The following is a 23617-nucleotide window of genomic DNA, read 5'->3' on the forward strand; positions in this document are numbered from 1 at the left end:
GTGTAAATGTGACTGGCAGAGAAGGGGTTAACACTAGGGGGCGCTGAAGGGGTTTAATACTGTATGTTCCCTGAAGTGTGTTCTGTTAGGGGGAGGGGGACTCACAAGGGGAGGAGATCCATGTGTGTTCCTCTGTACTAGGAACACACATCAGTCTCCTCACCGCTGACAGGACATGGACCGGGTTCCAAGCAATGCGGCTGGGGCGCGCACCGTCGGCAAGGCGCCCAAGCCCCCTAGCGGCCGGAAAAGCCAGGACGTCATATGACGTCCAGTCTGAAGGACGAGAGGTCCCCACCAATGTCATTTTACTATGGCTCGGTGGGGAAGAGGTTAAAGTCTTGATTTTTTGTTTTGTTTAAAAATAACAAACACGTTATACTTGCCTGCTCTGTGCAGTGTGGTTTTGCACAGAGCAGCCCTGGCCCTCCTCTTCTCGGGTCCCCCGCCGGCGCTCCTGACCCCTCCCTCCTGCCCCCACAGCAAGCAGCTTGCTATGAGGGCACCCGAACCGATGCTCTGTGTGTCCATTTAGACACAGAGCCGTGGGAGGGCCCTGTCCGCTCTCTCTCATTGGCTCACTGACCTTGAGCTAATAGCGCCTGCTGCTGTCTCAGCCAATGAGGAGGGAGAGTCTCAGACAGCAGAGATGCTCATGCAACATCGCTGGATCGAGATGGGGCTCAGGTAAGAATTCCACAGAGAACATTTATTCTAATGCATTGAATGCATTAAGATAAAAAATCTTCTGTCTTTAGAACCACTTTAAATTTGCCAGATCTAAATCCAATCTCTAAAATATATCTTGCAAGCTTCGATGCATTCATTTAATTTTAAATTAAGCCGGCCATAGATGGGTCGACTCTAGGCCGGCAAAGTAGGGACCAATCAAGATTCGAACCATCTATGTGCAGGCTGGTTGTACCCAAATCTATCTCGCTTTTTGTCACAAAGTTTTGAAAAATTGAAAAAAAAAACAAAAAAACTTTTCTTTCTTAATTTTCAAAAACAAATGAGAGCTGCAAAATACTCACCACACCTTTCGAATAGCTTGGGGTGTCTACTTTCCAAAATGGGGTCATTTGGGGGGGTTTTGTGCTATCTTGGCATTTTATAGCGTTCGACACCGTGATAGGAATTGAGGAGTGAAATCAAAAATGTACGCCCTTGGAAATCCTAAAAGCAGTGATTGGTTTTTGGGGTCACATACGTGGCTAGGCTCCCAAAAAGTCTCATATGTGGTATCCCCGTGCTCAGGAGAAGCAGCAGAATGTATTTTGGGGTGTAATTTTCACATATAACCATGGCATGTGTGAGCAATATATAATTTAGCGATAACTTTTTGTAAATTGTTTTTATTTTTTGTAATTTTTTAATCACTTGGGACAAAAAAAAAAAAATGAATATTCAATGGGCTCAACATGCCTCTCAGAAATTTCCTTGGGTGTCTACTTTCCAAAATGGGGTCATTTGGGGGGGGGGGGGGTTTGGGTTTGTACTGCCCTGCCATTTTAGCACCTCAAGAAATGAGATAGGCAGTTAAACGCTAAAACCTGTGTAAACTCCAGAAAATTTACCCTAGTTTGTAGACGCTATAACTTTTGCACAAACCAATAAATATATATTGAAATTTTACTAAAGACATGTGGCTGAATACATTTTGGCCTTAATGTATGACTATTTTTCTTAGTCTTATTGGATTTTTCTTATAACCAAAAGTAGAAAATATATATTTTTTTTAAATTTCTGTCTTTTTCCATTATCGCAAAAAAAAAAAAAAAAATGCAGATGCAATCAAATACCATAAAAAAAAAAGCTCTATTTGTGGAGAAAAGGGTCATAAATTGCAAGACCGCGCAATTAGAAGTTAAAGCAGCTTCAAATTGAAAAAGTCCTCTGGTCTTTAGGCTGCCAAATGGTACAGGGCTTAAGTGGTTAACTTGGTTTCTACTTTCCTAATGCACAATATTCTTATGTTCAATAAAACCTTTCTATTTTTTATTACATACTTTTTATGTTAGACCCAGTGATGTCATCTTTGTGCTTCTCTATGCAATACATGAAGATCATTGGCTGGTGGGAGGGACAGAGTTCAGGGTGCTGTACATCAGCATATCAGTACTCTTCTAAAAGTGCTCAGCCCTTATGTAACCAGCACCTGGCTCTTGGGAGGCATTATGCAAATGTATACATTTGTTGATGAGTGCAAGTCAGTCTGGGGAAACAAGCATTCCTAGGCAGGCTGCTCTGGGTAGTACCCATAATTGACAGTACTGAAATCCAATAAATGAAAGTGGTGGATGAAAAACAGTAAGGCTAGGGAGAAAAGTTGATGCTTGGAACCCTCTAATCAGCAAATGAGGCAGGCTCTATCTGATTTTCTTCAGCTTCTAATGCACACTGTAGGAAGCCAACAGAATGCAGTGAAATCAGAGAAAGAAATTCAAATAAATGAGGAGCCTGTATAAAATCAATAGTAAGGCTGGAGTTTGGGCTTTACACATTCTCTCTGAAACAGGAGGGCAAGGCACGATGCCTGATGAATAGAATACTTAATAGCATCAACTGCAAAACATAACACCCTTGGCAACTCGCCTAAGTCCGGGGCTTGCTGAGCAGGAACAACCTTGAGAACCTGCTTCACCTGGTCTTTTAGGAATTGACAAATGCCTATCGCTGCTACCGCAGGTTGAGTTATTGCACCTGCCACAGAAAAAGGAGGTCTTTAGCAAAGATTCCAGCCTTTTATCTGTTGGGTCCCTAAACATCTGATCATTAGACTTTTATTCACACAGGAGATAGCAGTGTCACAACTACTGGCACACTCCACTTCTTGGTGAATTTGGGATGGGATAAAGTGCTGAAATCTTTTTAGGAGGAAGAAAATACTTATCTGGGTGATCCCAATTATCATATATCAGCTGCTCCAGCAACGGATGGACAGGAAAAGCATGTAGAGCCTGAGGGGGGTTTTGGAGAACCAAAAAGAGAAAATGGGGCTTGCGGCCGACTCGGTTAAGGGCAACTTAAATGCAGAAAGGAACATTTCTGTAAGGGATTGCACCAGCAATTTTTCAGATTGTGGGGCTGAAAGGGGTTCCTTCACAGTTGATTCCTCAGAAAAGGGATCATCAGTCTGTCCCTCTTCTCGATCCCCTGAGGGTGACTCATCCTCCTCTGGTCACTGCTGCTCCCTCGCTTGAGGGCCTGGAGCAGAGGAGGGAGATCTAATGCATTTTCTCCCATTCTGGGAAGAAGATGCGATAAAAGCAGCTAATCTTTCTTCCAACCCCATCAGAGCTGAAGAAAAATCTTCTTCAGTGACAGAGGCAGGGGCTGAAAGGTTGGAAACAGCTGCAGCACCTGACAGTCCCAATGGCTCACCCTGGCTAGCCATATCTGGTCTTTCCGGGGAGGATGGCACTGTGGAGGCACGACTAGGATCCTCAGAGCCTGATGATGGCCTTTGGAGCCTTTTTTGCAGGGTTTGTACCTGTCTTTTTGGAAGACATAGTCCTAAGCACAAAAGCAGAGGTACTAACAAAACCTGCATCTACTACTGAGCTGAAGTCCAGCAAGAAATGCTGCTATCAAAGATCAGCCTGATGCTGAGCAAAATGTGCCCGTGGGAATGCCTGCATACACCAGCTTACAGGCCACCTCAAACGCTGCTGTGTCCCTCTGCCAGCCAGATGCCTTAAACAACAGAGGCTTTAATAGACTGGGCCCCCCTGCGCCGTGTAATACAACGTGGACGCTGAGCCACGCAACGGCCACTGCACCAAGCCACACCCCTCTTCCCCCCCAGAACGCCCCTCTGATTTAAAACATTCCTGCGCGCGTTTGTGCTAGCGCCACTCGTGATCCGGCGTGGGGATAGGTAAGGAGGAGGGAGAGAGAGTGACACCCAAGGGGGGAGGACCAGAGCTCCACAAGGATCGGAAGCCCCAGGGGAAACCACATGCCGCCGTACTTTGTGGGCGGCCACGAGAGGTGGCAGGCCCCTGTTGCTATGGGGGCACCCCAGCAATCACTCCCCTTAACATCATGCCAATGGCTGCGACCATTCTGGAGAAAGCCAATTATACAAGCATGCTGCACACAGAGCAATACACTGAGGAGGTATGGATCAGGTAAGCTTTTACACCCTCTAGTGGCGATTTGTAGGCATGACACCATCTGCTCAAAAAAAATCCATAAGTTAACCAAGTTTCTAAGGAATCTTCACTTGCCTCTCCCACTGCAGGATTCTGCTGGAAAACAGACAGACCCAATCTTGGCCCATCACGGCAGGCTGAGTCAAAAGACCTTCAAGGACCGGGTCCCTTTTTAAATAGGGGTTCCACTCCCCTGGACCTGTATAACACCCTGCCAGAAAAACCTTTGGTATCTGATGCATAACCAAGGAACTGGGTCCCAGGGTCCAGCCCTCCAAGAGAGGCATTACAGGCAAAACCTTGTTCTTCTCCGAATCCCGGGTACAATCCACTATGGCCTCAATGGCAATTTGAATGGATCCAGTTGCACAGCTTGCATGATCCAGTAAGGATCCTTCCAGCGGAGCTCTTCATAACACTTCTTTAACAGTGACCAACACCTTAGACACTGGCAAAAAAAACTGAGGTACTCCCTGTATGGGAGGGGTTATATAGGGGAGGGGACTTCCTGTCTTGGGTGTGCCAGTGTCCATCACATGAAGGTGGCCTATAACCCACATAGTAATTACTATGGCTACTCCGTGTCCCGTGATGTACGAAAAAGAAAGTATCATTATCTAAAATGCAATGATAAACATACAAAACAAAAAGCATAATGTTTGCTTTCCTGGGTTTTCGCAATCACAAAAAAATAAAATTCCCTGACTCATGCAGGCTGCGTTTACAATGGGGTGGTATTCCTCCCACCACATTCTCGATAAATCCCATCCTAGAACCTTCAAAATACTAATCTGAATCACACACAGTGTACAGAATGGGAACATTGAGGCTGGGTTCACACTAGTGTGAATTGGATGTGGGGTTTCTCTGCAATTTGCACAGGAGATTGTGACTGCCCCACTATGGAGCCGGTTCACAGATCTCCACAACGATTCGCACAGAAGCCCTGTGCATCTTTTGGGCTGCTTCGGGTCCGAATTCAGCCAAAAATTTTGGCTGAAATCGGACGTGGAACGAGGACACACCGGATTCCTGCTGTGAGCCGCTGCGTGGTCATATGTGAACCCAGCCTTAAGAATGAGGCAGCAAAGCAAGCATCAGAGTACTTTCAGTGTCAGCCCAACCAAGACGAATAACTTAATATTCTTGGCCACTGTAGTGGTTAATCACCTAATGGTTTATTCTCTCTTGGGTTTTCTGGGCGTCACACCTGCTGTGACCACAATGGAAAAGTCCCACCCTTCCTTTTGCATTTAAAAAATATATATAATAATGCAGCAAGAAAATTGAATACTCAACAAGATGGGTTGGAGCAGAACCTGTGACCATAGCAACAATATTGTGATGTTTCCGAGGTAAAAGAAAAAGCCATAAGATGATTCAGCCTGTCACTGAACCTACAACCAAAATATCACTGCTATGTGTCTAACCTTTTCTTAAAATGATCAGTGTATTGTCCAAATACAATACAATAGAATAAAGCCAAAGGCTTGTTTCCAATGATTGAAAATGATGAGTTCTTGGCCATTTTTTCCGTTATTTTAGGACCATTAACGCAAAAAATCAAAAATAAAATCTAAAGTAAAATGTAAATAAATAGAACTCGTGTGTATTTTTCCCGCCATTTAAATGCAGCCCACTCATACTAGTACCAAACTCACAGCAATGGTATAAGTAAATGCAAACTGAAATATTTGGTGCCTCAAACACTGCAAGCCTGATATCCACTGCACACCCTTTTCATTGTCTGTTTATTCAGTATATTGTGCTTTCATAAACATATGATAAATAACACAAATAACATTTAAACAAAAAAAAACACTATAGTAGCTACCTGAGCATTTTTTTTTTTTTATAGAACCACAACTTATTAAATAAGACAGAATATATATTAAAAAAAAGTTCTTCACACCGCTGGTCATAGGTTTTTAAGCAGCAAATAATATATATTTTTTAAAATCCAAGGACCCTTTTCTGCTGAGGCACAGTGTCCTTCATCAATATGCAATTGTATGCAGATGCTAGGCGTTCTCTTCAAAAAGAAAAATTTATTTCAGGGGGGTACGCTGTGTATATTGTTGACCCTTGCAGCTCCTCTGTGATGCTCCCTGGCAGTCTACTCTTTACTGTATAATAGAATAACACACTGTAGTGAATTGGGCTGGCATAGTACTGATACTGACAGTCAATGCCAGGATGAGTTACAAAAGGAAATGGACTACAAGAAGAACCTTAGAGTTCCAGATCTATACAAAGGGCCTGCAGAGAAAAGCTTTCTTTAAAAAAAAAATAGAGATCACCCCCATCATCTTTTTAACTTTGCTAAGCAGTTTCAGATGGAGTTCTGCAATAATAATGCTTATAGCTAGCCAAAGCCACACCAAGAACTTAAACCAAACAAAAGCCTTGTATAGTGTTAGGGGGAAAAAAAAACAGCTGTCGAGCAACTATTCACTTCTTTATATATCCTTTAGCATTCAAATATCCTTTAGTTTTACACCACACACCGGAGCAAAGGGGTATAAAGAGTGTATTGTGATGATGGTGGACTTTATTTTATGTTCCTTTTAACAATTCAATGTAAAGCCTTGTGTGGTTAATGGCACAAACAAGGCACAACTGTTATGGCTGATATGCAAGGTCATCCTTGATTTAAGATAGCTCTGCATTAGTTCCTTGTTCGGCCTTAGAAAAAAAAAAAAGGGAAGAAAGAAAAGGGTATCTTTATAAAGCTGCAGAGGTATGCAGTGCATACATATACATGTATGTATACGAGCACACAGGTATGAAAGGGAGATCTGCACCTGTGCCAAAGATGTGTAACCCAGTCATAGTAATGTCCATAGGACTTTCTGGCTCTACATGCCCAACTTGCTGGCAATAGTCATAAGGACTTTCAAAATGGGCATAAAACTGGAGACTTCACTGAAGTTGCTGCTGCTGACAACCTGCGAGTGAACAACAAGACCTTGCTGGTAATTTTGGCTTTCCACACAACGAGCGATTTCATGCAGTCCAGCCAGGATATGCGGAGAGAGCTGAAAGGGAGAAAGGAAAGCATTAAACATACATATTAGCATTATAAGGAAGACTTTACCTTTTATCTAAACTAAGCATTTGGGCACCATGGCATGCCAAAAAACATCGGTATTTCACTCTGTGCTGGATTGCCAGACCTGCTTTGCCAAAATAAAGGCTTAAAGAGTCAAATGAATTGGTCTAGAACACCATTGTTAATGTCACATAGTGCACAGGGATGCCTTGGGCCCAAGGCGTCTTTTCTCATGAAGGTGTGTTCTGCCTGCCAGCTTAACCAGAACATTGTCCCTCCCTATGTCCTGTTACAAAGCATCCTAAGGAAACTTCCCTGCATTGACTAGATGCAGTGCCGCTGGAAGATAACAGGTGTCCCGGCTGGTATTCAAAAAGTGGGACCATGATCAGTAGGTGGGGCAAAACATGTCAAGGGTGGTGTGGGTGGAGCAGCGCTTGCTGAGGCCACACAAAGCCATATCCACATCTGAAGCACTGGGCTGGCTCCCACAAGGATATTCATACATCTCGCTCCACCATTGGTAGGTGGACTAGACAAGTTATTATTAAGCCTAAAGTGTAAAAGCTAGAGCTCCCCCCTTCCCTGTTAGGGCAAACTCTTATGCCTCGTACATATGACTGGTTTCCCGTTGGGAAAACTGCCATGACAGCTTTTGGCCGGGAAAACCGGCCATGTATGCACTCCATTGCATTATTCCCAACGAGAAAACTGCTGGGGTGAAGAGAGAACATGTTTTCTTTTTCCCGCCGGGATTCCTGGCTGACACTTTCCCCCTCAGGGTATGTATACTTTCCAGAGAGGAAAAAAAAAGTATGAGACAGGAGCGCTCGTTCTGGTAAAACTAGCATTCGGAATGGCGATGGCACATTCGTCACACTGTAACGGACTGAAAAGCATGAAAACTGAAAAGCGCAAATCGTCTCTCACCAAAATTTTACTAACACGAGGATCAGCAAAAGCAGCCCAAAGGGTGGCGCCGTTTGAATGGAACTTCCCCTTTATAGTCCCGTTGTATGTTGTGTACGTCACCGCGCTTTGGACGGGTGGTATTTGGCCTGAATGTGTGTATGCAAGGCAGGCTTGAGAGGAATCCCTTCTGGGAAAAACGTATTTTTACCTGCTGAGAAAAACGGTTGTGTGTACGAGGCATTACAGATGTGTTAGTGCTTCCTGGGCTTTTCAGCACCAGACATCTGTAGACCAGATTTGCAAGGCTGCCATCTGGACTTTGGCTTACATCTTTTTAAAGTGAAACTAAACTCTTATAAACTTTACAATCAAGGAAGTTGCCATTTTAACCTCAGTCTGATCTGCAGTTGCACGTGATCCGCTAGGTCACCAGCCATTTGATGACTGTTCTGTGGAGAGCCAACCTAAGCACACCATTAACTGTAACAGATAGGTTCCTTGAACATGGCCATCATAATTTATTGATGTCTACTCAGGAACTTGCAACGCCCGTGTGCAAGGGGCCAAAAAAACGTGTGTAAAGACCCGAGTACTGTTGAGTATAGGCGAGTAAAAGGTATGCAAGCGTATAGACGAGTACAATTATTCTTTATTGCCAGTATTAAAATATACTCATTTAGACTCGCATAAACATTAACCGCTTAAGGACCAGCCACTGCAGTAGGTTGGCTCCCCTGGGCAAATCGCCATTGCTAAATATCGGGCGCGTGGCCGCCCAGGGGGCATGCGCACACCCGCAGGAGGGGCTGGGGAAGACCCAAGTGTCATGGTGCACGTTGTATTCTCAGGAATACTACTGGTACCTTGAACTTTGTCAAGAGAGTGCTGTGTCCATCTATGAACGAAAGAGAAATTCTAATAAAAAGATTTATAATATATATATAAAAAGCCTTACATCCCCAAGACATGCAAGATGAGTTTCATAGTACTAAACTAAATACTTACAGAGTTTTCTCTCAGCTTGTCATATAAAAACTCCAACCTTTGCAAAGCATCTTCAAGTTTTCTTTTCGTTTTCTGACAAAGAAAAATTGCCCATATATTATACAATAACACAATTATACAATATATACAATAACATTTGTTTTTGACAAAAACAGATGAATAAGTTTTCAAAATTTAAAAAAATATTTAAAACAATAAAAATTATTATCAGTTTCCAGTCCTAGTCGCATCTTTTTTCAAGAACTTGAATATTTTTGTGCCGTAATTTTCTTTTATTTTTTTCGGAAATCAGCATCTTGTTTTCAGCAGTGGGATTACTACTATTCCCACCTAATATTTACTGTATAACTATGGATAAATGTATACGATATACTTTTTCTGCCATGATCTTGCCTTAAAACCACAATACTGTTTGCCTATAGTCCAATACCTGCCTCAAAACACCTCCCAGTCTGAACATAATCTTGCAAAATGTGTGATCAATGTCTGTCTGTCTAATAGAACTCTGGGGTTTGTGGGGATTTCTGTATACTCTGAATATGAAGCAGGCTGCCCAGCGAGCACCTGGAGATGTCCACTTTATGGACATGGGGCTGACAAGTTAACCAACAATTTTACTGCAACCAATGAACGTTAAACGTCAGTGGCAGTGTTTTTTTACACACATTTTCCCACCTGCTACAACAGCCGGAAGTGCATGTATGTTTCACAAGCCAACTTTCAGCTTTCTGATAAAAGGGCAGCTCTACAGACTTGTAGAGGGAACAAGGGAACAGACGATCAGTGACAAGCCACAGAGAAGAATGGGGAAGGTTGGTTTACACTCACCTCTCCCCATTCTTCAGCTCCTGTGACCCGATCGCAGGACACCGGCGGCGATCGGGTCTCGCGGGCGCGGTCACAGAGTTTTATACCGGGTCGCGAGCGCCTTGTGCCCAGCCGTGCGATTCTGTCAACGTATATCGTTGTGCGGTGGTCCTTAAGTGGTTAAGCTAGTGCATGGTTGGTTCACTTACCTTTTCCTTCGATTTCCATTCTTAATGTTTTTTTTCTTTATGTCTGAATTTCTCAGTTCCCGATCCTCCTCAGTAAGCTGTTCTGCCTGACTAACGCCCAGCCAGAACAGCTCGGATGATGGGGGTAAGCTTACAGAGGAGAAACAGGAAGTGAGAAATTCAGACATAAAGAAAAAAAAACATTTAGAAGGGAAATCGAAGGAAAAGGTAAGTGAACCAAAAATGCCCTAGCTTGAAGGAACCTATTTAAAAAATAAAAAACAAACCTTTACAACCCCTTTAAACAGTATAGACCAGCGATGGCGAACCTTTTTGAGCACGAGTGCGCAAAACCAACTTATTTCTTTCAAAGTGCCAACACAAAATTAAACCTGCCAGCGTCTCTGTACAGAGGATGGGACTGATCATCCCTCTGAATGAGCCCTAAGGGACCAAAAAGAATGCAGAATGCACTGTGCAACATGCACTCACCTACCTGACCATTGCCCTCACCTACATGACACATGCTTCCTGCACTACCAACATCCCCCCACACACAGTACAATGTAGTTTGGAGGATCCATCCTCCTTATCTTTTCATGGCCTCATCGTCCAGCTCTCTTTGGGCAGTATTGAAAGAATCCCCGCCATCCAGCCGCTCGCTCGATATCCCCGCCACCTGGATGTCAGCAAGCAGCCATTGCACCTCTCCTTATGGAAGATCAGCTCTGAGCACTGCCCCCCCCCCCCCCCTCGATTTTCCACAGGCTACACTAGGACAGACCTGGAGCAGGGGGAGCTGTAAAAGGGTACCTGCAGAAAGGAATCCCTGAATGCCTTACCAGAGGTGTAGGAGTCCGGGGGAGGCAATAAGCTGCCGAACAGAGTCGGGAAGGTGGAGGAAGAAGAATTTTACACCCCTCCTAAATGGCACACATTGGACAAGATAACTGGCTGTCAACCCCCCTGCCGACGTCACTGGCACTAATGCAAGGAAGGGAGCCTGCTCCTCCCTGCCTTCACCATCAGTGCAAGTGACTGCCTGGCTTGGGGGATTCCCCTGGCATGCCGACAGAGAGGGCTTGACGTGCCAGCTGTGGCACAAGTGCCATAGGTTCGCCATCACTGGTATAGACACTCAATTTTAATGTTTTACATAGCTATAGCTGCAAAATGGGTCAGCCGGCCTGTCACTGGCAACTGGAGAAAGGAAGGGGGTACCGGAAAGACGGTGGAGGAGAAGAGTGGAGAGAGGCGGCCAGTCTCCTGTATAGAGTATAGTAAAGGTGCACACACACCTGGGTGGCCATTCAGTGCAAGACTCCTGTGTGAGGTGAGGACAGCCCAGTTTATGGGGTGCGGGGAGCTTTTACTTCCAACCTCTGCCTTGTACTGCATAGGGCCGTGTCCTCTGCACAGCTCTCGCCCATCCTCTGCTGGGGCTCATTCACATCATGGAAATACAGAGGTCTGGGTGGATAGTGAAGAGTTCAGCGCTCGGGGGCCCCAGCTTTTCTGCCCCCCCCCTATAGAACTGTACTGGCAGAATACACTGTAGGCAGGTCTAGGTGGGAACGCTGGAACTGGTGTGTACAGGGCGTGAATGGTTCTCATCCCCTCAAACCACCACGATTCGTTTTTTTTTTTTTTATGTTGAAAGTGTAGACTGAAGACACAGTAGCAGCTGTCAAAGAAACCAGATAAGCAGAGGTGGGAGGTGTCAGACAACTCCCTCCTATACACTACAGCCTATGCCTTGTTGCTGAAGAACTGAAGAGTATGCTACTCTAGTAAACTTCATGGCTGCTCCACCATAACCACTACAGTCTCACACCTGTACCCTCCCACATGTATCAGACCTATCTGGCAATAATGTCATCATATTAACAAATTGTATATTTAAGGACAACCAAGGCTTTTTGTTATACTGTCTTGCAGTGTTACTTTAAATTAATTTCTCTTCTGTGCATCTGAATGATGTTGATAAACACTGAATCAGGTGGCTTTTTTTTCCTTACAGTAGCAGCTGCTAGAGCTGCTGTGTTCACACAGTAACTCACAGCTTCGAGTTTAAAGCCTAGTACACAAGATGAGAAAAAATGTATGATCTGGTATAGTATGGGAAAAATGTTTGTGTTTGACCCTTTGGAAAAATTCGGACGAAAGCTGTGCACGAACAATTAGATTATCGAATGATCACTTAGAACGCAGCATTTTTTGTACAATATTTTGATCACGTGCATGGGACTTCACAGTTGAAAGTTGTCTGGGAAGGGGAGCGCAGCAGCAGGGTACAAGGACTGGATGTGCTACACATGCCCTGTGTACTTTGATAAAGTTTTCTTGGGTGTGTATAGCATGCTCAGTGTCCCCAACTAATTAAAATAAAGAAAATACAAAATCTTAAAAAAAAATAAAGTAGTATCCCACATTATTTTGAACAGAGTATTAATCAAAAATTCATTTGTAATGAATCAAAAAATGTAATCTACAATATAAAGAACTAGTCTATGGCTCATAACAGGAAACGAGTTCCTTCAAAAAGCTGGGGCTAAACGCTTCTCAAACTAAACAGATAATACAAAAGCTAATATAAAACATTTGAGCAGAATACCTTTTCACAAAAACTATTTTGCTGACTTCCCCAACCTCAGTCCTGGAACAGATGTGTCTTGTGAATGGGAGATATTGTACACATAAAATGAGGCGCAGACACTTTTCAATGATTACATTCTGCTGAGTTTAGGGGCCCATGTACATGTATATTCACTGCCAGCTTTTGTCTCCATCGATTGTTAGCCATTCTCCGTGCTGAGATGTTCTTATTCATCCTGCTAAGACACATCCTTCCTGCTGATTTACCTAGGCACCCTTCCCTCGGACATCTATATAGAACAGTCTGTCTAATGATATTCCTCTTAGACTTCATTCTATTTCAAATCTAAATGCAGAAGCCTTCCCAGCAGCATTTATTCGATACATTGTGATATGATGCCCCAACTACTTATTCAATTGGTATTTGTTCTGGAGAGCTAAGACAGGCTGAAACCTACCCCTAAACCACTAAAAATACTTCCTCTCAAAAGGGAGGAGCAGGACTTGCTACCAGAAAGATCTCAGACACCATTAAGTACTATAACTCTTCAAAGTCAACCCAATCAGAACTGCAGAAACCTGACAGATGAACACCTAGGCATGTAAAGAACTGGAAAGGGCAAAGCAAGGGTTTCAGTTAAATGCTGCACATTCTCCTTTGTTACCTGTTGCTTGGCTTGGCTACTGGCAATAAGGAGAAGCAGTCCTCTGTAAGCTTTAATTCATAACTTCGTGCATGCGGCAGGAGCCGCCGGTAAAGAAATGGCACGCCATGCCATTGCTTCAGTGTGCATTTTTTCCAGACAACTTTGGCATATGCAGATACAGGGGGATATCTCCTAAACCGTGCAGGTTTAGGAGGTGAGAGATGATACCACTCTAAAAACTGCTGATCCCTTGGCTTTGCTTCCCTCCCACTAAACCAAAAGGGTGCTGGCTATGCACAGGTGCATTGGATAGAAGAAGATCCTGGACTGCCGCACTCCTTAAAACTATGCCTTTATTGTACAAATGAAATCCAAAAAACAACCAAAACGATGCAGTCAAAAGGAAGTGAACAACAGGAAAAAGATGGCTGACAGGTTTCACATCATGTGATGCTTACTCATAGCACAGGTTTTGGAGATATCCAGGGTAGCTCCAGGTAAGCCTCATTATAGGCTTAATTGTAGCAAAAAGTGGTATGCAAGGCTTTACAACCACTTTGAAAGGGCAAAAAATGTATAAACCTATTACGAGACAATTTTATGGCCCAGTTTATTGAGGCCCTGACTAGGAATTATGCTCTGCTGGACCTACAACCTACAAGTACACAGTGAATAAAGGTAGGCTTAAAATCAAAATTCTGCTTTCAGCCTGCACATGAGCAGTGTGTACTCTCTCCTGTCGTAGCCACTGAGCTCATAGACCCAAAAAAACAGGAGGGCACCCTCTCCTGTAGTACTGGGGGTGCTGATCTTCTACAATAACTTGACACAGAGCAGGCAACAGAGGATTTGAAGGAGATTCTTCCAAGTGTGGCAAGGCACAGATCTGGCCATGGTTCCAAAAAAATGACTTCTGCACTTAAGGTTCCTAAGAGCACAGTGGCCGTCATAATCCTTAAATGGAAGACATTTGGGATGACCAGAACCCTTCCTAGAGCTGGCCATTCAGCCAAACTGAGCTGTCAGGGAGAAGAGCCTTGGTGAGAGGTAAGGAAGAACCCAAAGATCACTGTGGCTGAGCTAGAGATTAAGTCGGGAAATGGGAGAAAGTTGTAGAAAGTCCACCATCACTGCAGCCCTGCACCAGTTGGGGCTTTATGGCAGAGTGGCCCGACGGAAGCCTCTCCTCAGTGCAAGACACATGAAAGCCTGCAGGACTCCATGATGGTGATGGTGAGAAATAAGATTCTCTGGTCTGATGAGACCAAGATAGAACTTTTTGGCCTTAATTCTAAGCGGTATGTGTGGAGAAAACCAGGCACTGCTCATCACATGTCCAATACAGCCCCAACAGCGAAGCATGGTGGTGGCAGCATTATGCTGTGGGGGTGTTTTTCAGCTGCAGGGACAGGACGACTGGTTGCAATCAAGGTAAAGATTAATGCAGCCAAGTACAGGGATATCCTGGACGAAAACCTTCTCCAGTGCTCAGGACCTCAGACTGGGCCGAAGCTTTACCTTCCAACAAGACAATGGCCGTAAGCGCACAGCTAAAATACCGAAGGAGTGGCTTCACAACAACTCTGTGACTGTTCTTAAATAGCCCAGCCAGAGCCCTGACTTAAACCCAATTGAGCATCTCTGGAGAGACCTAAAAATGGCTGTCCACCAATGTTTACCATCCAACCTGACAGATCTGGAGAGGATCTGCAAAGAAGAATGGCAGAGGATCCCCAAATCCAGGTGTGAAAAACTTGTTCCCAAAAAGACTCATGGCTGTATTAGATCAAAAGGGTGCTTCTACTAAATACTGAGCAAAGGGTCTGAATACTTAGCTACTATTACCATGTGATATTTTAGTTTTTCTTTTTAATAAATCTGCAAAAACTTCAACAATTCTGTGTATTTCTGTCAATATGGGGTGCTGTGTGTACATTAATAAGGAAAAAAATTTTTTACTTAAATGATTTTAGCAAATGGCTGCAATATAACAAAGAGTGAAAAATTTAAGGGTGTCTGAATACTTTCCGTACCCACTGTAAATCTATCAGTGGCAGCCTCCAGGTCTCTCTTAGCTCAGATTTTCTTTTAAATATATAAAATGGTAGATTACCACTAAAGGGAAGCTTAGCCTCATTCTCTCTCCCTACAGAACAGCTGTTGAGAAAAGATATCAACCACTTAGGGCAGGGGTGCCCAACCTTTTGAAGAGCGAGGGCCACTTAAGCGACTTGGTAACCAGTCGTGGGCCACAATGAGCGGAGAAGGTGGATGGCATGTCAGTGTCTGCTCTGTATATGCAGAGCGGACACGGACACAGCCCACTATACATTTTAGCGGATCGTATTGGAGGTACGATTCATATCTGCCACTATTTAGAGGTGAATGGAGGGTCCAATTGGTCGAACTGTCAAACTGACTGTGTGAAAGGGGCCCAAGGCTGCTTTCACACTTATGCGCTGCGGTTTACCAGCACCGCGGGTGCAATGCGGTGTATCTTTTGGCTTTTCTGCACTTTGCAATAGACTTCTATTATATTCTGCAGGTTTGGTGCACTTTCAGAAAGCTCACCAAACTCGCAGGTAATAACAGAAGTCTTTGGCTCTGTGCAGGTAACTTGCAGGTGTGCTGCTCTGCATCTGTGGATTTGTTTGAAAGCAGCCCAGTAACCACTACATAAAAGATATGCCCATATATACCACTGTGATTTTAGTAATAAACTGACCTTTAATAACAGTATTCTATTCCATCCCAGAGCAGGAGGACGTGGGCCACATCAGAGGGCTCTGTGGGCTCAACGAGTTTGACAATGCAGCAGTAAAGTACAACCACTAGGTAACATTTTATATACAGCAAATTCTGCATATAAAATGAGCAAACCTGGCTGCTCCACATACTTTTTTTTTTTTAACGCACACACAAACATGCCAACAAATAAATTACAAAAAAAAACATTGCTTTTAAACATTTTAAAGAATAGTATAACATACTGGGTCAGATGCCACTGAAGAACAGCGCTGCACAAGCCCACTGAATGTTCTTTGGAGAGGTAGATGCTCTGCGGGTAATTCTTTTTTCTCTATTTTTTCTACAGGCAGCCGATGCAAGCTCTGAAATTCAGAAAGATGATTTAAAGGAAATCAGATCCCTAGTGCTTAATAAATGAGCAAGCAAGTCAAGAATGAGAGGGTCCTCTGGGTCTAGATTCTACCTGTAAGCTTGCTTCTTTAGGAGCACCAGGGGGTGTCTGACCAGGGTCATGACTTCTGCTCAGGTGAGGTTGAAGGAGGTCAGGCTCAGAGGGAAAGCTCATCACTGGAGCAGTGATAGGAGCTGGAGTAACATAAGCACTTGGCTGCATGAAAAAAAAAAAAAAAAAGTTACAAAATACATTGATTAAATGTTTTTAAAGCAGTAAGATTAATTTATGTGAACTTAAAATAATAGGCATACTACATTTTATTTGGTAGATGTGACTGGCCAAAAAAATAAATATTGCTATTTTATTGGTGAAAACATTCTCTTAATAAAGATAAAAAACAATATGTGATGGACATATATATGGACATATATATATGATGTCATGTTGACCAAATAGCAGGGTACAAGCATACTAATAGGAGGACCTAGACATTCGAAATCCACAGACATAACTCAAGTGTTAAGGCTTTGATAAGGGAAGCCAAAAAGGCACCAGAATTTGTGATGGAAAGTAAAAAATAAACAAGCAGGTACAAAATATTTTAACAAACTTCAACTAATGTTTTTCACGGTTCAACTCCAGTCAGTAAGTGCCGAGAACAGTTCTCAATTAGAGTGCTCACATTAGTCTTAGGCTGGCCATACAATTGAAAAAAAAATATTTTGAAAATCAGAAAATGTGTGCGTTTTGTGATCCGATGGTGCCACCGTTGATTTTGAAATTTGGCCAACCAAGCCTTCAATTTCACCTCATGTTGCTACCAGAAAAGAATTTTCGTGGCTGGGAATCTTTTCTTTCTGGAAATTTTCTTTTCTTGCACATGCGCATTTAATTTTCAATTACATTTCTCACACGATTCTCCCATCATTGATTAGAAGATCGTTTGTTTTTCCAAAAATTTCTAACATGCCCGATTACTCAAATTTGATGGCCGCGCGAAAATCGGCTGTTGCTGCAGTCCACTAATGGCGTGAAATTCGAACAAAAATTCTTAGATAAGATTTTCCGAAATTCAAACCATGTATGGCCTGCTTTAGGCTCCATGCACACTGGCTTAAAAAAACAAAACATTTGCTTCTACAGAAATGTTGTGTTCTGCCTGTAGAAGCAGCTCAATGTTCTCCTATGTGTCCTTGCACATTAGGACGATTACAGGCATATTTTGAGCTCAACGTTTAGAGGCAGAAAAAATAAAAATAAAACTTCTAGTTCGTGTTCCTGATTGGAGCTTACTGGCAGAACTCTCCTAAACATTGTACAACAAATGATATATATGAGCGTTTACTCCCAACAGAACAGAGGTTTTTTTTTATGCCCAGTGTGCATGGAACCTAAAAGTATGCAAACCCAGCATTTCATATTCCTGATTTGTGCCTCTTTATATGAAATCCCTAGTGTTCCTGTCATTCTATCTGCTTTTCTATTAAAAACTGACCACACTAAGCAGAACACAACGTGGCAAGTTCCCCCAGCTGTGTTGGGAACCCAGACTGCTCTCCTCCAATGATCAGACTGACCCTGATACACCACCCCCCTCCCCTGCACAACCTTTTACTGGGAAGCTCGGTGTTCTGCCGTCTCTCCTCCCCCAGCTCTTATGCAGCTGAGAACAGTGGGTATGTCCTCCTCCCCCAGCTCTTATGCAGCTGAGAACAGTGGGTATGTGATCTCTTATAAAAAGAGAAAAAAGTGTTTATATTTTTTTATAACTATACAAGTTTTGCCTTTAATTTCTATTTTAAACTGAACGGGTAGTTTTACAAAGTGAGGGTTTGCATACATTTTAAATAAGCGTTTAGCTTGCAAAACCTAGCAAAAACCTGGTAAAATCCTGTTCAAGTAAACAGCATTCCCCCAGAGAAGCTCATTCAGCACTTTGGGTCGGTTTAAATGGTTAAAGAAATCATCTTTAAAAATTGTTAAATACTTTTTTACTGCTTTGTGGATCTGATGCTCTTTAGACTAACATTTACAATCCAAGATTATATGTTGTCTATGTATATTAAGGACAAGTTCCGGCGTGTTCGCAAACCCCACGTGCAAAGCCCGCCAGGAATTTGGCACTAATCACAGGCAGCGAGACATTGTCCCGATGCATGGCTGCAGAGATCGGGAAATGTCTCACTGTGATTAGCACAGCGCAGTGCCGACTTCCTGGTGGGCTCTGCATGTGGGGTTTGCGAACACACTGGAGCTCATCCTTAATGTATATACTGCCAACCTCTGACGTAGCCTGGAAAGGAAGGAGGAAGTGGCAAGAATGGTTGTTCCATCAATCATTGGCTTTGCCATCTATATTACACAGCAACAGGAGTGATACATATAGCTACTGATGTGCAGTAAACAGCTTTGCAATGCTGGGTTTTTAGAAGTGGTAAGGAAAGATGAAATAGAAAGTCCAATGGCATGAGTGAGATTGGGGTATCAGCACTTTATTCTGCTTTGGATAAGCCACATAGACAGGACATATTCCTTCCAACAAGGCCACATCAAAAGGAGAAAGGAGAAAGTTTTAACGAGGAGCTAATCCTGTTGTAGTGAGCTCAGCCTGCAGCTGATTCCCAGCCAGGCCTTCTCAGAAAGCCAAAAGCTTTATTGTGTGAGAGCACAGGCGAAGATGAAGGCCACAGTGAAAGGATACCCTGAGCATCTTCAACAGTGTGGCTTACTGGGGATTTCTTCCACAGGAAGCAATAACAGTCATGATCTTTGCAGGGCCAAAATGAACTAATTACTCATTGTGCAGGATATAATGCAGGAGGATCCTGGCGGAAGAGGCCCCTGCTTATATATCTGGTCCCCTCCAGTTTGTCCTAACTTGCAAAACCCTTTGTCGCATCATAACTTCATAGCAAAACATAACTTTGAAATACAATCCCTTAAAAAGTTTTATACTAGGTCTTAGAGCTGCTGGTCCTGCATACAAAATTAGAAAAAAAAAAAAAATGAAAATCAAAAAACTCTGGGCATCAAAAGCCCAGCTATACAATATTTAATAAATTGTGTTTTAAAATACTGCTTGTGTAAAGTCTTAAAAGCTATTTACATCTTACATTCCAAAAGTTTACTTTGCTACAGTAATCAGACTGGGAATAATAAGACTGAAGGGTAATATAGAGCGTCAGATACTGCTATACTGAACAGTGCTGCCAACCTAACAGGTTTTCATTTAAAGGGAACTGGACTGGCGCTGCTCTGGCAGCTTATTAGAAGAGACAAATATAGGTAGGACCTTAGTGATGTGTTTTTGCTCTTTCAGAGAATAAATGACTAGGCAGACTCCAAAAGCCACAATAATTAAGAATTGCATCACCACCCTGGCTATGCAGTTTAAAACAGTTGAATGGCTGAACAAAATTTAAAATGTTTCACAAAAAAAAAAAAAAAAAAAAAGTAGGTGAAACTCCATGGAATTAACTGGTTATCTGCAGTAATTTGCCATACAATTCAATCTGATCCCCATCTGTCATTTGTACATAGGCAAAAATATGTTTAATACACGAATACATACACACACACACACACACACACACACATATATATATATATATATATATATACACACACACACACACATATATATATATATATATATATAAAAAAAACACAATTGTGAATTATATCTAAAACTCACCATTCACCCAGCACCGAATAAATGTTTGCTAATGTAAATGGCAAATTAAATAAAATAGAATAAAAAGGTAGCTAATAAAATTAAGAAAAATCGATTTTTATAAATAGATCCTGAACATATGAACAGAGTCAATATCCCACTCCACATTCATCCCCTGTGGATGATGGGTCTGTAACTCGTATATCCAGAAAGTTTCCAATCTGGATACTCCTCTAGTGTTGGCCCGCCCTTCCACAGAGCAATGCATCTGTCTATATTGCTCTGTGGAGGGGCGGGGCGGGGTGAGCAGTGAGTTTTAGAGTTTAGAGATATAGAGTTTAGATATAATTCACAATTGTAATATATGTATATGTATATATATATTTTTTTTTAATAATTAATGTATTAAACATATGATTTGTTTGTCTATGTACAAATTACTCCAATCTGGAAGTGAAATTTGCACCAATGATGTGATTATTAAGCCGCGCTGTGGATGTACATTTATGCAGTAGGATTAGCTTTGGCCCTGGCATTAACTATGTTTATGTGGTATTTTTTATCTTCCGGGTCTTTGCCCTTCATTGTTCTATATTTTTTCCAGAGTGAGGCTTGGTTCAACCTGTTGTGAATGAAAATTTCCAGTTATTCTCATGCAGAGGTTGTCTCCATTATAACTATCAGCGCCATGATGTGCCAGCGGAACTGACGCGTTCCAGCCTCGTTTTCATAACGAGACTTTGACATATCCACAAAGAGCCATATCAACATCTCCTTTGGCTTGATGATGCGCGAGCGGAACGGACGTCATCCGACCCCATTCATAACAATGCTTGGTTGATGTTTGTGCATCCGGTTTGTACCATTAACTCTCGATGTGGCCTCGGACGGATTTTTAGATTGTATTGGTTTATGGCCATGTCCGTCACTTTCCTATACAATGTATTGTGGAATTAATTCCTACATGTATGTGAATTTCTTATTGAATGTTGCCAGTTTGTTCTGCCGTCGTCACTTCCTGTTTGCAAAAAGGAAGTGATGTCATATCACTTCCGGAGTCATGGGCATTCCAATTGGAGTCATTTTATCTATATATAGCGATGTAGATGTGGGGGGTCCATACCCCAGATGACGACTTTTCAGTTGAAACGTGTCGGGTGGACCCATCTACAGGGAGTGCAGAATTATTAGGCAAATGAGTATTTTGACCACATCATCCTCTTTATGCATGTTGTCTTACTCCAAGCTGTATAGGCTCGAAAGCCTACTACCAATTAAGCATATTAGGTGATGTGCATCTCTGTAATGAGAAGGGGTGTGGTCTAATGACATCAACACCCTATATCAGGTGTGCATAATTATTAGGCAACTTCCTTTCCTTTGGCAAAATGGGTCAAAAGAAGGACTTGACAGGCTCAGAAAAGTCAAAAATAGTGAGATATCTTGCAGAGGGATGCAGCACTCTTAAAATTGCAAAGCTTCTGAAGCGTGATCATCGAACAATCAAGCGTTTCATTCAAAATAGTCAACAGGGTCGCAAGAAGCGTGTGGAAAAACCAAGGCGCAAAATAACTGCCCATGAACTGAGAAAAGTCAAGCGTGCAGCTGCCAAGATGCCACTTGCCACCAGTTTGGCCATATTTCAGAGCTGCAACATCACTGGAGTGCCCAAAAGCACAAGGTGTGCAATACTCAGAGACATGGCCAAGGTAAGAAAGGCTGAAAGACGACCACCACTGAACAAGACACACAAGTTGAAACGTCAAGACTGGGCCAAGAAATATCTCAAGACTGATTTTTCTAAGGTTTTATGGACTGATGAAATGAGAGTGAGTCTTGATGGGCCAGATGGATGGGCCCGTGGCTGGATTGGTAAAGGGCAGAGAGCTCCAGTCCGACTCAGACGCCAGCAAGGTGGAGGTGGAGTACTGGTTTGGGCTGGTATCATCAAAGATGAGCTTGTGGGGCCTTTTCGGGTTGAGGATGGAGTCAAGCTCAACTCCCAGTCCTACTGCCAGTTTCTGGAAGACACCTTCTTCAAGCAGTGGTACAGGAAGAAGTCTGCATCCTTCAAGAAAAACATGATTTTCATGCAGGACAATGCTCCATCACACGCGTCCAAGTACTCCACAGCGTGGCTGGCAAGAAAGGGTATAAAAGAAGAAAAACTAATGACATGGCCTCCTTGTTCACCTGATCTGAACCTCATTGAGAACCTGTGGTCCATCATCAAATGTGAGATTTACAAGGAGGGAAAACAGTACACCTCTCTGAACAGTGTCTGGGAGGCTGTGGTTGCTGCTGCACGCAATGTTGATGGTGAACAGATCAAAACACTGACAGAATCCATGGATGGCAGGCTTTTGAGTGTCCTTGCAAAGAAAGGTGGCTATATTGGTCACTGATTTGTTTTTGAATGTCAGAAATGTATATTTGTGAATGTTGAGATGTTATATTGGTTTCACTGGTAAAAATAAATAATTGAAATGGGTATATATTTTTTTTTTGTTAAGTTGCCTAATAATTATGCACAGTAATAGTCACCTGCACACACAGATATCCCCCTAAAATAGCTAAAACTAAAAACAAACTAAAAACTACTTCCAAAAATATTCAGCTTTGATATTAATGAGTTTTTTTGGGTTCATTGAGAACATGGTTGTTGTTCAATAATAAAATTAATCCTCAAAAATGCAACTTGCCTAATAATTCTGCACTCCCTGTACATACATCGCTTATGTACCTGCACTTTATGATAAGCTTATGATGATCTTACAAAAGTGAGTTTTTATTTCAAACTTTTTAATAAATATAACTCTGTTACGGTATCACACTATGTGAGTTTTCTTTCATTATATAACGCATGGCATATGGATACCGAGTCTCTGTCCCCAATAAGAATATATGATAACATTGTTTGGTATTCATTGAAGTTTTGGATTGCTGGTGTCGAGTTGCCGGTTGGATCCAGGATCATCTGTACCCATCGAGTCGACTGACCATATAAGATTTTCCTGACTTGGGTGGTATATGCCTCTCTAAGTCACTGGCATCCAGTAAGCCTCCCCTTACTATCGGTGGTGGTGCTCTTGACAACTGTTTTTCCATCTGGAGGGTAGCACCTGTGTTGGATTTTTTGTCAGACCACATCTATTAATTGGGACCATTTTCCCTTCACAATATTGGACTTAATTTCCTTTATTTATCGATATGTCTTTTATGGTTTTTGTGGAATCAATTTTCATTCAGTGATTTTTCACTGAACTTAATCACGTGGTGATATTTGATGATATTTATATACATTTGTTTTGTATCATTTAATTAGATGTGTTCAGTTTTTACACATATACCGTACACAATAATTAGCGCTACACTTTCTCCATAATCACATTGTTGCTTTTTGTCTACAGCTGTGTGGCAGCCAATTTTTTGTATTCAC

General features: G+C 42.5%; 1 protein-coding gene across 3 annotated transcripts in view; it reads right to left on the minus strand.

Annotated features, from left to right (window-relative positions):
- Nucleotides 1-5891: 5891 nt before the first annotated feature.
- Nucleotides 5892-23617, minus strand: part of SEC31B (SEC31 homolog B, COPII coat complex component) — a 226566-nt gene continuing 208840 nt past the window's right edge. For all 3 annotated transcript variants that reach the window (XM_040362336.1, XM_040362335.1, XM_040362337.1), the window contains 4 exons: nucleotides 16575-16718; nucleotides 16354-16473; nucleotides 9127-9198; nucleotides 5892-7195 (listed from right to left, as the gene is read on the minus strand). In XM_040362336.1, coding sequence (XP_040218270.1) covers nucleotides 7016-7195; nucleotides 9127-9198; nucleotides 16354-16473; nucleotides 16575-16718 — 516 coding nt within the window. In that variant the 3' untranslated portion in view covers nucleotides 5892-7015. The remainder of the gene's footprint in view (nucleotides 7196-9126; nucleotides 9199-16353; nucleotides 16474-16574; nucleotides 16719-23617) is intronic.

Source organism: Rana temporaria, chromosome 8 (genome assembly GCF_905171775.1).
Source record: "Rana temporaria chromosome 8, aRanTem1.1, whole genome shotgun sequence".
Lineage (NCBI taxonomy): Eukaryota > Metazoa > Chordata > Amphibia > Anura > Ranidae > Rana > Rana temporaria.